The 14,782-nt window shown below is 38.9% G+C and overlaps 1 protein-coding gene across 1 annotated transcript in view; it reads right to left on the bottom strand.

Moving 5' to 3' along the window:
* LOC126175032 (rac GTPase-activating protein 1) overlaps positions 1-14,782 on the bottom strand; it is a 157,140-nt gene that overhangs the window by 12,203 nt on the left and 130,155 nt on the right. Inside the window, exons 8-10 of the mRNA XM_049921534.1 lie at positions 9,571-9,717; positions 4,134-4,384; positions 3,767-3,899 (exon numbers count right to left, since the gene is read on the bottom strand). Coding sequence (XP_049777491.1) covers positions 3,767-3,899; positions 4,134-4,384; positions 9,571-9,717 — 531 coding nt within the window. The remainder of the gene's footprint in view (positions 1-3,766; positions 3,900-4,133; positions 4,385-9,570; positions 9,718-14,782) is intronic.

The following is a 14,782-nucleotide window of genomic DNA, read 5'->3' as shown; positions in this document are numbered from 1 at the left end:
TCACACTTATTGTGCTATTTACATACATGTACATTCTTTATTTCCAGCAAGGAAACAAGGAGGATGATCCTGATTACTAGGAAGTCATGATGCAGTTTTTGTTTACTTGACTTGTCCACAAGGTGGCTCTTTTTTATTGTATTTACATTTTCCCCTGACAGAATGTGCTATGAATCAATGACAGACCCATTCATTAGTCAGTGCTTTTCAGAGACGTACAGTACAAGTACTGGTACAACTTCGCAGAACTCCCACACATGCACCTTGTTTATGGGGAAGTATGCTGCAATGCTTCCACTGCTGAAAGGCTGTACAAGGAACAATTTTCTAACAGGTTTCATCCGCCACAGCAAGCGTTTATTTCTCTCAGTCGACAGATAATAAGGGAGACTGGTTCACTGGAAAGAAGAAACCAGGCACCTGCCAACATGAGGACCACATGCAAACCCAATTTTGAAGAGGAGATGCTGGAACATATTGCAGCGGACGCCACTGCAAGCACTTCTTGTACTGCACGTGAAATGGATGCTGTAGATACTAGCACATGTCAAGTACTCCACGAACATTCATTCATAATGAGTCTGTGCAATGCTTGTGACTGACTTTGCACCAGGGGTTGCACTGTGTCAGTAGTTGCTCCAACAAAGGATTAATTGACTAAATTTCCTCCAAATCGTGTTACTTACTGATGAGGCCTCATTTGGTTATGATGGTACTTTGAACAGCAGGAATAGCCATCTGTGGGATGAGGAAAACTCTCATGCTATCTTAGACTCACAACATCAAGTACGTTTTGCTGCGAATATCTGGACCGGCATTGTAAGTGGCGATCTCACTGAGCCGTATCTTCTACCTGGCCGTCTGAATGGCCACCTGTACTTGAGGTTTGTGCACATAGTTCTAACTGAGTTGTTAGAGAAAGTACCCTTGGCCGTTCATGAGAGGATGTGGAAACAACATGACAGTGCACCACGTCACTTCAGTGTGGATGTCTGCAACAATCTCAATGCTTTATTTCCTGGTCGCTTGATTTTAAGAGGGGGTCCTATTCCATGGCCTGCGAGGTCACCTCACCTGAATCCCCATGGTTATTTCCTATGGGGGTACCTGAAGTCACTTGTGTACGAGATCCCAGTGGATACAAAGATGGAATTAACAGTAGAACCTCGCTTAAGTAGCATCTCCCATAATGCACAATTTGCATAACAAGCAAAACAAGTTGTAAACAATGTCTCACTTAACGAGCTATGTTTCTCATAATGAGTGGCGACAATTTAGTGTGACATCATCAGCTGTTCGATCATGACGAGAGAAATGTTCAACAATATGAACAGTTTTCACTGTTGGCAGCGGCATATGAACAATGTCTTTAGTACATACTACTGTCTGGGTTTAGCGCTCTTTCTGCTACCATCTTACGGCAGCTTGTGATCAAACATTTTTCTAAACTTGTGTTCACACTATTATTTTTTTTGAGTGCAAATTTTAATAACCATCGTAGAAATCTTCCCAAAGATAAAGCTGCAAGATGACAACCATAAGAGAAAGAAAATTACCTCAGAAATGAAATGTAAAATCACTGAAAAACACTTATATTGCGCAAGCTTTGCTCGTTTAGCATGCACAGACATTCGCTCTACATAAACTATTTGCACTATCCTCAAGAAAAAGCACAAGATTAAGGAACAGATGCTTTAAAGCAAGTGACAAGAGTATCTACGCAACAATTTCATATTACGAACAATGTTGAAAGGTTGCTCCTTATATGGATAAATGAAAAACAATTGCAGGACGACCCTATTAATGAGATCATCATTTGTGAGAAGCTGAGAATGTTTTTTGCCAACCTTGTTAAGAAGACACCATTATCATCAGTGGGTGAAGAAGTGTTTACGGGGAACAGTGTGTGGTTCGAGATGTTTAAGAAAAGAACTGGCATCCACAGCGTTGTGAGGAACAGCAAAGCAGCCAGCTCCAACACAAAGGCAGCAGATAACTTCATCAGCAACTTCAAAATGCTCATAGATTCTGAAGATTATCTGCCGCAACAGGTTTTTAATTGTGACAAAACGGGTCTATTCTGGAAAAAGATGCTGAAGCGTACCTTTATAACAGCAGAGGAGAATGCACCACCCAGCCATAAGCCAATGAAAGACTGTCTCATACTGCTATTCTGTGCCAATGGAAGCGGTGATTCGAAAATTAAACAGTTGCTTGTTTACAATTCAGAAACTCCTCAAGTCTTCAAGAAGTGTGAAGTACAGAAGAGCAGGTTAAAGGTGATGTGGAGGTCTGACAAAAACACCTGGGTGACAAGTGATCATTTTTGTGATTAGATGAATGAAGTGATTGATCCTTGGGTGAAAAAATATTTGCTCGAGATGACTCTGCCACTCAAATGTATTGCTTGTTATGGACAATGCACCTGCCCATCCTCCAGGCCCACAAGACCACCTCCTTGTAGAATTTCAATTCATCAAGGTGCAATTTTTGCCTCCCAAACTACTCTGTTACCCCAGCCTATGGGCCAGCAGCTTATTTCTAACACTAAAGCTCTATACTAAAGCACTCTTCGAGCATTGCTTTGGGTTTGACTGAAGTTACCAATCTCACTCTCAGAGTTCTGCAAGTATTCCCTTCGACACCATTGACTGCATCAAGATGATCAAAAAGGTGTGAGGAGTTACATCGAGAACTCTCACTTCTGCTTTGAAGAAGCTTTGGCCGGAGTGTGTTGTCCAATGTGACTCTGAGGCATTTGAGTCAGTACCTGTGGAGCCTGTAGTCAACGAGATTGTGTCTTTGGCCAAGAGCTTGGGACTAGGAATGGTTAACAATGATATCGACAAGCTTGTGGAAGATCACACCTGAGAAAGATCACACCGAAGAGCTTATGGAGTTGCCGTATGTTTCACAGCAGGAAGTTTTGGAGAGGAGCTTTTCAGAAGAGGAGAGGAGGTGGAGGCGGTAACAGCAAAGTGGCAATCTTCTGGCACAATAAGAGAAATACTGAAAGCATGGGAATCGATTGCATCATACATTGAAAATCATCACCCCAATCAAGCAGTGGCTAAGCCCACTACAAATTTATTTGATGATAATTCTGTGCCGCACTTATGCAAAGTGTTGAAGCACTGGCAGAAACAAATGACTATAGATAGCATCCTAGTAAAAAGAGAATTAGTTATATATCATGTTTAATGAAGTACATAATACTGTATGCATAATTTTCTATGAATAAATGGCACGAATAAGATAAAACTTTTAGTATTTTTTCCGCATGGAACACATTGTCGTATTTTACATTAATTTATACAGAATATATAGTTTCGCTTAACGAGTTTTGCAGTATGAGTAAGATTCTGGAACGAATTATGCTCACTATGCGAGGTTCCAGTGTAGTTGCCAGAATTGTAGCTGCCTGTAACGCGATTCAAAACACACCAGGGATATTTGTATGGGTGAATCAGAAGAATCAGTTTTAGCACATTTTGTAAGGTACAGTGCAAATCTTATGTTCTTTGTGTCAGTGATATTATTTGTAGTTAACTGTAACTAATGTAAATAAAAAAAGTACACAGCAATGCGATTTTATTCCTATTATCTCCTTCAGTTGGCTTTTCTGATGCCAGGTTCCCTGCCTGAAATTGTTCAATGGAGCATCCTTTATGTCCTGTTAGTTAAATTTTTGTGCACTCTTATGTAAACACCCTGTAGAAATCACATCTACAAGACGTAAAACTGTCTTACATAAAGTAACACTTACTGGAACTAGCTGCTTTGATTCTGTCATCACTGCCATTGGTTCCGGTTCTTGAGATGAGAAACCGATTAACGTAGGACCAAATACCTTGGCAAGATTTGATGCAGGCATTTTGCACTCTGGGCACTCTGACACTCTGCAACCAGATTTTGTCACAATTTAATAATGAAAACTTAGCTCTAGTAGTCACACTACAATGTTCTACTCAAATTCCTCCTTGTCCCAAACTTCAACACCTAAAGCCTCATACAATTTACTGTATAACTATCACACACCAACGACTTAACACTAAAATATTCCAAACATTGTTCCTTAATGGAGTGCCTTGAAGCAGGTAACAGGTGCAAACTACTATTACAACTGTACTTACTTTTGAAGGTGCAGAATCATAAATGCCAGTGTATCTCTGTTGGGCTGTGGCAATTCTGAAATAAGTTGATATAATGCTGAGTTTCTTTCTGTGAGATCTTTTATATCCACAGTCCGAATAAATTCTGGCCACAGAGAGTAGGTTACAAGTGGTTCCTTCAATGAACGTAGAAAATCCTTTATTGTCCCACAGATAACAGGAATTTCAACCCCAGAAAGGTTTGGGACACCTCGTGCACGTAAGAATTTCTCCTGCGTAAAGATATAAAGGCATATCAACAACCTCTGGTTTACAATTATCAGTGTAACCCACGGTTAAAAACAATAATTTACAAAATAATAAATACCCAAAATTGATATAAAAATAACATAAAACAACATTCTGTAAGTAAGTGAAAAAATATCATTAGTGTGGCATATAACATGAATTTTAGTTACACACAGCAGCAAGCATTCTAGTAAATGAAGTGAAGATTATAAAACCAAACTAGAATTAGTGCAGGTTATTAACAGCCTTGTTCACCCCTGGTAGCCGAGTCGTCAGCGCGATGGAATGTCATACCTAACGGTCAGGGTTCGATTCCCCGCTGGGTCGGAGATTTTCTCCGCTCAGGGACTGGATGTTGTGTTGTCCTTATCATCATTTCATCTCCATCACCACGTAAGACACCGAAGTGGCGTCCACTCAGACGACTTTCACCAGGCGAACGGTCTACCCGATGGGAGGCCCTAGCCACATGGCATTTCCATTAACAGCCTTGAGATGAGGGGGGGTTAGGGCCACAAGTAATGAAAGTTTTCACAAGGGCCACAGGTAATAAAAGTTTTCACACTGTAATAGTGTGTGTTACAACTTTGTTACGTAAGTGTTAGAAGACTGGATAATCAATAATTCTGTTATTTGAAGCAATAATGGATAGCAATATGATCCCATAAAGGTATATAGACAAAAAATCTGATTATTTTACTACAAATTAGTTCCAATGTATCTGTATTTATGGAAAACCTTGAGACTAATTACACAGGGATGTTGACGGTTGAAATGACATACAGGGAATGGCATAGTACAATACAGAATATGAAGAGCATGGTCTACTGACTACAAATGATACCTTCCAAAAAATTATTCAATGGTAATATAATTAGAGTACTAAGAGGAACTTAACATCAGTGACAATAGGATTCCTGCCTTGTGTAAATTTAAAATGCCAGCACGCTTCAACCTCTCCGTGCTGTGCAACACTGACATGGAGATTGAGTATGGCAGTGCAGTATCATCTCTGGTTGTTTCAGTATACGCAAGTTTCCTGTGCTAAGGGGAAGGTTTCTAAATGTAACACTCATCAGGACATATTCTTTATACAGGATAGAAAACAAACAAACAAACACACACACACACACACACACACACACACACACACACACACACACACACACACACACACACATGTTCATAAGTCTTAATGACACCTTTAATAAGATATTTCCAATAGTCATCACCTCTTACTTGTAATAAGTAAAGTAGTTGTTATGTTTGACAAGAGAAAATGGAATGATCAGACAGAGGAAACCAAATCACACAATATTCTAAGAATCCTGTGGAATTACTCTAAATTGTTATAAGAACAAAAATGAAATACTTTCTTGTCATTGTGAAACAATTTTTATTTTCTCACAAAGCAGCTTTCAGTTTTTTAGGCCATCATGAACGGTCACAATCACAAATAAGGCCACTTGGAAAAGCAAGAGAGGTGACAAATTACAACATTTAAAATAATGAAACTGATCCAAAATATGGATCAAATGCATTTCAAAACTAATTTCACAGTGATTATCTAGATGTCATGTATTAGCTGAAGGAGAACAAAGAAACTTCTGTTTTGTTATTCAAAAGTATGTGTCACTGACATATTTTTTAATATTTCCAGCTGTATCAGTTTTCTATCCTGTTTTACTCTGTGCAAAATTATACGAGCAGTGTCAAAATTTTGATTATAACGCAGAAAAAATTATGTACGGTATGTACGCGAATATAGGCCGCAAGCAAATTAAGGCCACACCTAAACTTTTGGCACCAAATTACAGTAAAAAGTTTATCTCTCATACAGGCCGCACTACTAAATTTACCTCTGATTACGAGGTAGTATTAGTAATTACATGATGCACACAACAAATTATGTTGGCAACCCTAAATAACAATTGTGCAACTTAAAGTTATCAGCTACACATTATGCAAAGTAACATGGAAAGCAGGAAGCTGGACATAGATTTCATGCAGATGGGGAGGGGGGTGGGGAATTTCACTTGCGGAGCGCAAATGAAGAAAAACTAACAGTTCAAAAGATCAGCGTTCATTATGAGGGCTGTAGCGCACATATCCAGATGTGGAAACACACTTGCTTGATTTTGTAGTGCAAAACAGGAAATGTGAGTATGCTGTTGCAACTGAAACAATTCAAATAAAAGGTTGCAAAATGGCACGTAAAAGAAACATTTCGCCACTGGAATTTAAAAGTTCATATGGGAGGGTTTTGGAATTTATGGAATGAAGTAATATATCCACTAGTCACAGAACTACAACTATGCAAAAACTGCCTCAAGCTTACAAAAATAATTTTATATCTTTCCAGCATTTTGGGATCTTACAGGGCAAAAATTTTTATTTACTTTCCCAAATAAGGGAATGCAGAGCGAACACTGGTCTCTCTTGATACGCTAAACAGCACTACAGTAAATAATATAGGGGAACGTAGTGCGCAAAAATGTACAGGGGTTGCTGAACAGCAGCGGTTTCTTTTTCAAGAACAGCTACTATATTTGCGAACAAGGTATACCTTTTCCTGCTATTTTCTTCTTAAGTCTTTGATGGTTTATAAAAAGTAATTGCAGTAACTTGTAATGGTATTAATTTCAATAAAGATATGTGTACATGTCATTCTGAAATTTATGATTTGAGGGGAACAAATCTAAATTACAGGCCACACCATGATTTTTCAAGACAAAAGTCAGGGAAAAAGTGTGGTGTACATTTGCGCAAATACAGCACATAATATTTTTAATTGTTTGTAGGTACATGTCTGCAGGCCTGGTACACTGAAATCTTCATACCGCAGGACCACAGAATACCAATACAGCACTCAAACTAAACAAAATAGCACTGCCCATTGATAAAGAGGTGTATAATGCTGTAATTCATGTTTGGCAGCACTAGTAATGTTGCAGCTCCATCAAGCAATCCAGGAGACGTCTTTAAGAGTTACGGATTGACTGGACAACTACAACCATTTCCATTACTGCCAGAAACAAATTACAACATGATACTCCATTTTATTGGTGTACAGCAAACACAAGATTTTTCCAAGCTTGACTGTGGTTGAAAACTGTTCGTTGCTATATCCAGGTTCTGTCATGATCAGATAACCCAACTGACAACTCTGCTCAACTTGGACAAGAAGGTGTGACAGCATTTTTACTTTTGAGTAAAATTATAATGGTCTAACTGTTATTGTCTGGAATTTTGCAACCACAGGATTCACTACAGACCTGTTACATGGCAACTGGCATACACAAAACTGGTGAAATTCCACGTCTTTGCTTCGTGTGAGAAATGTTAACCATGCCAGAGCTGCACCCATTGCTGAAGACTATATGCGTCTGATCACCTGTAGTGTTTAAGCTCAGCCACTTTGTAGCAATTCTGGATTTGTAGAGTGTCACATTGTCCTGCTGGAATTGCTCAAGTACATCAGAATGCACAATGGACATGAATGGATGAAGTGATCAGACTGGATGCTTACGTACCTGTCACCTGTCAGAGTTGTATGGTGGTTTTGTTGGGCCCAGACAAGGCGAAAAGCTGTGTGTTGTGCAATTATCAAGGGTACACGAGAGGGCCTTCGGCTCCAAAAGCACATACTGATGATTTTTTGTTGACTATTTCGCACGCTGACACTTGTTTATGGCCCAGCATTGAAATCTGCAGCAATTTGTGGAAGGGTTGCACATCTGTCATGTTGAACAGTTCTGTTCAGTTGATACTGGTCCTGTTCTTGCAGGATCTTCTTTTGGCTGCTGCGATGGTGGAGATTTGATGTTTTACCAGATTCCTTATAGTCACTTTACAGTCGTGAAATGGTTGTACGGGCAAATCCCCATTTCATCGCTATGTCGGAGATGCTGTATCCCATCACTCGTGCGCCAACTATAACACCACATTCAAACTCGCTTAACTCTTGATGGCCTACCATTGTACCAGCAGTAATTGATCTAACAACTGCACCAGATACTTGTCTTACATAGGCGTTGCCGAATGCAGCGCCTTATTCTGCCTGTTTACGTATCTCTATATTTGAATATGCATGCCTATACCAGTTTCTTTGGCACTTCAGTGTATATTAAGGTAAAATTTACATGCATATGTTTGTTATGCTTTGAAGAACTGTCAGATAGGCATTTTATCATCCATCCTTCCATGTACTTTTGTAGGGAAAGAGTAATTAAACTATCACCTAACCTATTAAAATAACTCTACATGTGATGAATATTTAAGGATGGCTCAGCAAGGCTGGTGATGCAACTGAAACATGACAAAATTTTAGAGCAGCCACAAAATTCTAAAGGTGTGGAAAAAATCTGTGGTATGTGCACTCTTCTGCCAAAACTATTAGCGGCCTGTTACACTAACAGTTAAGTGCCACATTGACTATGCTGATAACTGGGTATTGAATTGGCAAATTGTGTGGAAGCTTGCGTGGTTGCAGCTTTGGTGTGGTTTACAGTCCACACACCCAGTAAAGACATGGAATTACAGCCATTTTGTGCATGCCAGTTGTCATGAAACAGGTCAGTAGTGCACCATGTGTTTACAAAATTACAGATAGTAACAGTTAAACCACTAAAATTTTACTCAAAAGTAAAAGAACGGAATGTATTTTCTTCTAATGATCTTCAAAAAGTTAACAACAAAACAGTAACACTAAGAGGTGAGCCAAAAAGGATTATAAAATATAAACTAGGCCATGCTCTTTGTGGCTCATAAGTATGGAATTCAAACATATCATAAAATTATTTACTTTGCAATCATTAAAATAGAAATGAATGACAATTTTGCCAAAAAAATTACAGGTAATGCTAAAATTGTTTTATTGTGTCACCTTAAAATGTATACCATAAGGATCAAACTATAATATTGTCAAAATCACTATTTTTTCAAAGAGGAAGAGAGAGAGAGAGAGAGAGAGAGAGAGAGAGAGAGAGAGAGAGAATCTGGTGTATTTCAACAGCTATTGGAGAAAACTAATAATCCAAGAGCAAACTTGTTCAACAAGTTTTGTGCAGCAACCACCAGAATAGTTACTGACCAAATATACGAATATTTTTAACACAGAACAGCACTTAAGAGTAAATTTCTTATTGGTTCAAACTAGAAATAATTTTACCCTTAGCATTCGAACATCTCTATCAGAACCAGGAACACGGTAGAGTCCAACTTCATTCAATCCCCTTGCTTCCACTTCCTTCACACAATGCAGAATGAGAGCTGGTATCATCGGTGGTGTTGGCGGCGCGAAATCCGCAATGGAGCCCTAAGAGAGAATGCAACAATCTGAAATGCATTACTAGTCTTTACATCATCCAAAGTAAAGAATGCCAATTGGTTTTATAATCAATAATTTGTTTGTACATACCACTTTACAATGCATTGAAGAAGTTTCCAAAAATGCATCTCTTAGAAGAAGAAGAAGGGGGGGGGGAGGGGGAGTGTACTGGGAAAATACTACCAAAATCAGAATTAAATAGCCATTTATATAGTAAATGTAATGAATAATAATTGAAATGTCCAATGCTACTAACTGGGACAATATCAACCAGTTTTCTTAATGGCGTAAAAATCTTTCCCCAAGGGGATAAAACTGATCAGTTCAATGCACAATCTGATCCAACTAGCAGGTACGAGTTACCTCAAGAAATTATTCTAACATTTTAAACTTCCAAACAGATTAAAAGTGTATTCCAGAGCATGCCTAGAACCTGGAACAGGTATTGTCAAACTTTTTTTCTCAAGAGCCAATATTGACACTGTGGTGCGGCACTTCAGGCAGCATATATCCAATCTTAGTATTAACTGGTGACCTGCCCAATTTACTATGTTATGAATCACAAAAGACTAGGTGTAGTGATGTTAATCTGCACCATTTGGAACACTATGGGTGAACTGTTCTTTGTTTCAGATTACTGTCACCCTCAGTAACCCAAAGTTTTGACACTGTAGTTGCCGGATTAAGTGGTGTACTGTCTGCATGGGGAAAATTATATTAATAAAAGTAATTATATTTAAATGCATTATGCCTTATGTGATACAAACATAGATGATGAAATTCCCTACATCTTCCAGCTATGGCAAGTGATTTAAAATGCTTGAGCTTTTGGCCGAGTACTTCTTAGCCATTGTCAAGTAGCATCACCATGGCTGAGGAGTAATCGGATAAAAGCTCATTGATTTAAAACCATGTAATGCAGCTGGAAGCTTGAGAGAATTTTGTAAGTATATCTACCTGTGAAACCATTCAGTCATATATAACAAGCATAAATGTTTACTAAGCATTTTGAATGTAATTTTTGTTCTGCCCACTGCATTTTATTAAAACAACCGTAATTCAGTTTCACATTCCTTGCTACAAATATGTATCACTTTCTTTATAAAGCACATTAGAGAATCAATGTTATTTACATGTCAAAATTTATACCATAGCACCTCATCAGTATGAGTCACACACACCTGTGAGTTATCATTACTGAAAGATGAACAACAAAACAAAATACCTCTCACCTCCTCTAACCCTGCAGTAGCCACACTATGTACCCCTCTGCCACTGAAAGAAGTGGTCAACTTGACTTAGCTCATGGCCAAATTCACCAATGTCAATTTGAGTTAAGCCCATCTTAATATATTACCCCCCCCCCCCCCCCTGCAAGTATTTTTGTTTGTTACTGAGCTGGGAAGGTACAAAAATGGTACGCTCAATCTTAGTTTACCTAGGACTGATTTGACTGTTAGTTGCTTTATGCAAATTTCAAGGCATGCATTCAAATTAAGTACTGCTCCAGAAAAAAAACCTCATAAAAACATTTTCATTACATGTTTATTTTTATTTTCATGTCTTGTGCACTGTCCACTACAATTTCAAGACTGTCATTACTTTACAAGGTGTATTCTTTTTCCTACGATCAGAAGAAAATTATCTCAGTAGAGCCGTGGTACCCCTGAGTTAGTGGACTGTTGTCTGGCTCCACTGGCTGAAGTGTAGTATCGACTATCCCTCTTGTGGCCCCAGTTGGTATCTGCGAGTTGTATCCTTAGAAGGTCTTTGCTTGCTGTTATATATAAGGGGTTCGCGGGCCCCAGAAGCAGGTATGAAGTTAGGGGATTGGTGGTAGTGTTGCGACAAGAGATGGTCACGAGGTCCGAGCGGCCGAAGCCACAAGCTGCCCAAGGAGGGCCTGTGCAGAGCCAAAATACCGGAGTACTTCACCGGAGTCAGCATCTACAAACAGCAGACCAACACCCTGTCGGTTGGTTGGCACAACATTCATGTTGGGCGACCGCTCCATGGCCTAGCTGCTCTCTTCTACCTGGCTTTCATCGGCACCACTCAGTAAAGTCTGCGATGCACTCTGGACCCACGGACCTGCTTGCTGATAAAGGGGAGTAACATTCTGTAATCCTTGTGGTGATTGTTTCATTGTCTATCTGCCCGCCTTATTATTTTCTGGTTTGTACCCAACCCTAAATGTTCTAATTGTTTGTAAATACAGCCAGGACAATTTTACTAAGCATAGGTTGCTGTTAAAAGAGGCACTTTGTGATTAGATTTAGCTGTTAACCAGTTCAATTATTTGATTGTAATTGCATTTATCAATCATTACTTATAATCTGATCAACCTGTTGTATTGAACTATTCGTTTCCGTATTTGAAAGAACGAGTCATTATTGGTGTATTTTAGCTGGATCTTGTGGTTCGGTCGAGTGAGTTCTCTTGTAATAAGTGTCCACAAGTGAGGTTTGAACACGTTTCTTCAGAGCAGTCTTAATAAATGACTATCAGTTTAACCTTGAAAATATTAACAACCAACTGTCATCAGGGCTTTAGTCAACTGGCAGAAGGGACGGGTTGGGGTCCAGTCGCACCTTGGTTGCCGACTGAATTTAAGAGGTTGGTTGCTTTGAAGTAAGCCTTATCATTGTCATATAGTTTGCTAATCTGTTTAACCTTTAAGCACAGGTGTCCATCTTAGCCCAGAACCTTTCGACATACAGCTTTCAAATTAAAAGTGAAGTCATTTGTTTTGAGTAAATGAATCACTCTTGTCATCAATGGTGCTTAATATAGTTTTCATGTGTTGCAGAGGGGCAGTTAAAAAGACAGACTGTGTCCAGCACAGCAGTAAACACCGATGTTTCACCCGATAATGGGTGGGCTCCAGGTCCAGCCGTCTTGTAATCATTGTCATTTTGGAATACAGCACTTCAGATTTCTTTTGCAGAGATTAAAAACTTATTCACCTTAAAGTTTAAGGTCAAAAGAATTTTGCAAATTTGTTCATTTTGTTAAAAAATTTATGATTAAAAGCTTCGATTATGTAACAGAAACTTCCCTTTCAAGGGAAGATGGGGCAGCCTTCCCGGGATAAATGCTTCGGGGAGCTTGTCCTGCATTTCCTAGGTCCATATTCCAAAGCCCAGTCAATCTTTTTTTCAGGGACCTGGGAAAGGGCAAGCTCATAAGGGTTCATCTCAGTTAGATTAAACATTCTAGCAGAGTGAGGGGTTCTTAGCCCCTTGCTAGGGTTCCCAAGATGCATCATAAGCAGTGCACTATTGCAATACCACCGGAGGTAATAGACATTAATTTTCGAGCACAGAATACTCAAATTTTTAGGCTCTTAGTATTTAAAACATTTTATGAGGATGAGACGACAGGAATTATTTCCTGTACCAATAACTGATTCACAGAAGTTGTCCGAAAAGAAACTTCCCATATTCTTACAGAGATAGTACCAGTAAAAAATAGGTAACAGTCGACCCATCACCAAGTAACTTCTTGTTCAACTGAAAATATAGTGAATAAACTGATGACATGACAATAGGTAGTTTCTTATTACCTGTCACGACAAACTTATACATGGAACACTTTGAAGCAAGGGCACTAGAAGCTGCCACGTTGAAACCTGTGTGTTTCTATTGGTGTGGCTACATGGATACAAGCTTCAAGATTTCCTAGAGCATTTGAGCACTATCCACTGTAACATAAAATTATCCACTGTAATATAAAATTCATGATGGAGCTTGAAAAGTGAGCTAATTAATTTTCCTCGATGTGTCAGTTAAGAGAATACCGGATGGATCCCTGGGTGACAAAATATACACAAAAATTACACCTACAACTGGTGATCCAAAGGTATGGGTACTAAGAACATCAAACTGAATGGTTAACAATCAAAATGAAGAATTGGGGGGGGGGGGGGGGGGGCAGGTTTTAGACAGACTGATGAATGGAAGCCAAAAATCACTTATCTACCTTGTGCTGGCCCAATATCTGCAAAGATTGGTAGAATACTGTGGAAACATGGCATCCAATGTATTTTTTCCCTTCAACAAAGATAAAAAGTATTCCTTGTTCTATTAAAGACGATCTATCCGTGAAATATGGTGAGACCAGTACTGTGGTGTAAACACCAAGTTTCTGGGACAGCGTAATTAGAGAGTCCATCGAAATAAAAATATCAGAAAATCTAATAAACAGGAATGGAAGTTTCATTTAAATATTACTTGGGGTCTGGGACTCAATTTATTAAAATCTCACCGACTGCCACACATGAGTCTGAAAACGCAGAGGGAATTTGTGTTTCATGGAGTATCAGTGTCTTCTCTGTAAAAACAGAGTATCAAAGAGCTCAGCAGGCATCAGGAATCTAACTCTGCTATAAACGGCAGTTTGAGACCAACAACAGCTCACAGCCTGGTTGAGCCCAGGCAGTGAGTACACACAGCAGCAAAACTCGCAGCACCTGAAGAAGAGTTTACAAAATAGTAGCCAAAACTGTTATGCAGAGACTGGCAACAGTCATTCCTTAATTTATTGATGAAGGTCAGTCACACAGTCCTGGGGCAAGTATCCTACAGACTAATTGAATACAGAGACATAATAGCAGTAACTTCCACAACTACAATGAGAAGAAGCTTCTCCCCTCCCCCATTTTCCCCGACTTTCATAAAACAGTCTGTCAAGCTACAACAGACAATTTTCTTAACATTCCACAGAGTCAATCAGAATCACCTGATAAAAACAATGAAAAACATGGATCTCATTGACAACAACATGGAAGTGTTGACAAATATGATAACTGGAACTACATGAAAATTTATGTAAATGGATGATCGTCTAAAGAAATAAGAATAAAATGTCGAGACCCCAAAGGAAGTCTTCTATCAATACCAATTTTTGTTACCTTACCACAACTTCTTATGATCATAACAAAAAATTGTCACAAACAACAACTCTTGAACAAAATTTTAAAATGAGAGCTTATGCAACTGATGTTACAGTGTTAATAAAAATGCTGATGGCATGTATCTTCTTGAGGAAGAAG

The sequence above is a fragment of the Schistocerca cancellata genome, chromosome 3 (assembly GCF_023864275.1).
Source record: "Schistocerca cancellata isolate TAMUIC-IGC-003103 chromosome 3, iqSchCanc2.1, whole genome shotgun sequence".
NCBI classification, from domain to species: Eukaryota; Metazoa; Arthropoda; class Insecta; order Orthoptera; family Acrididae; genus Schistocerca; species Schistocerca cancellata.
This window is presented reverse-complemented; position numbering and strand designations above follow the sequence as displayed.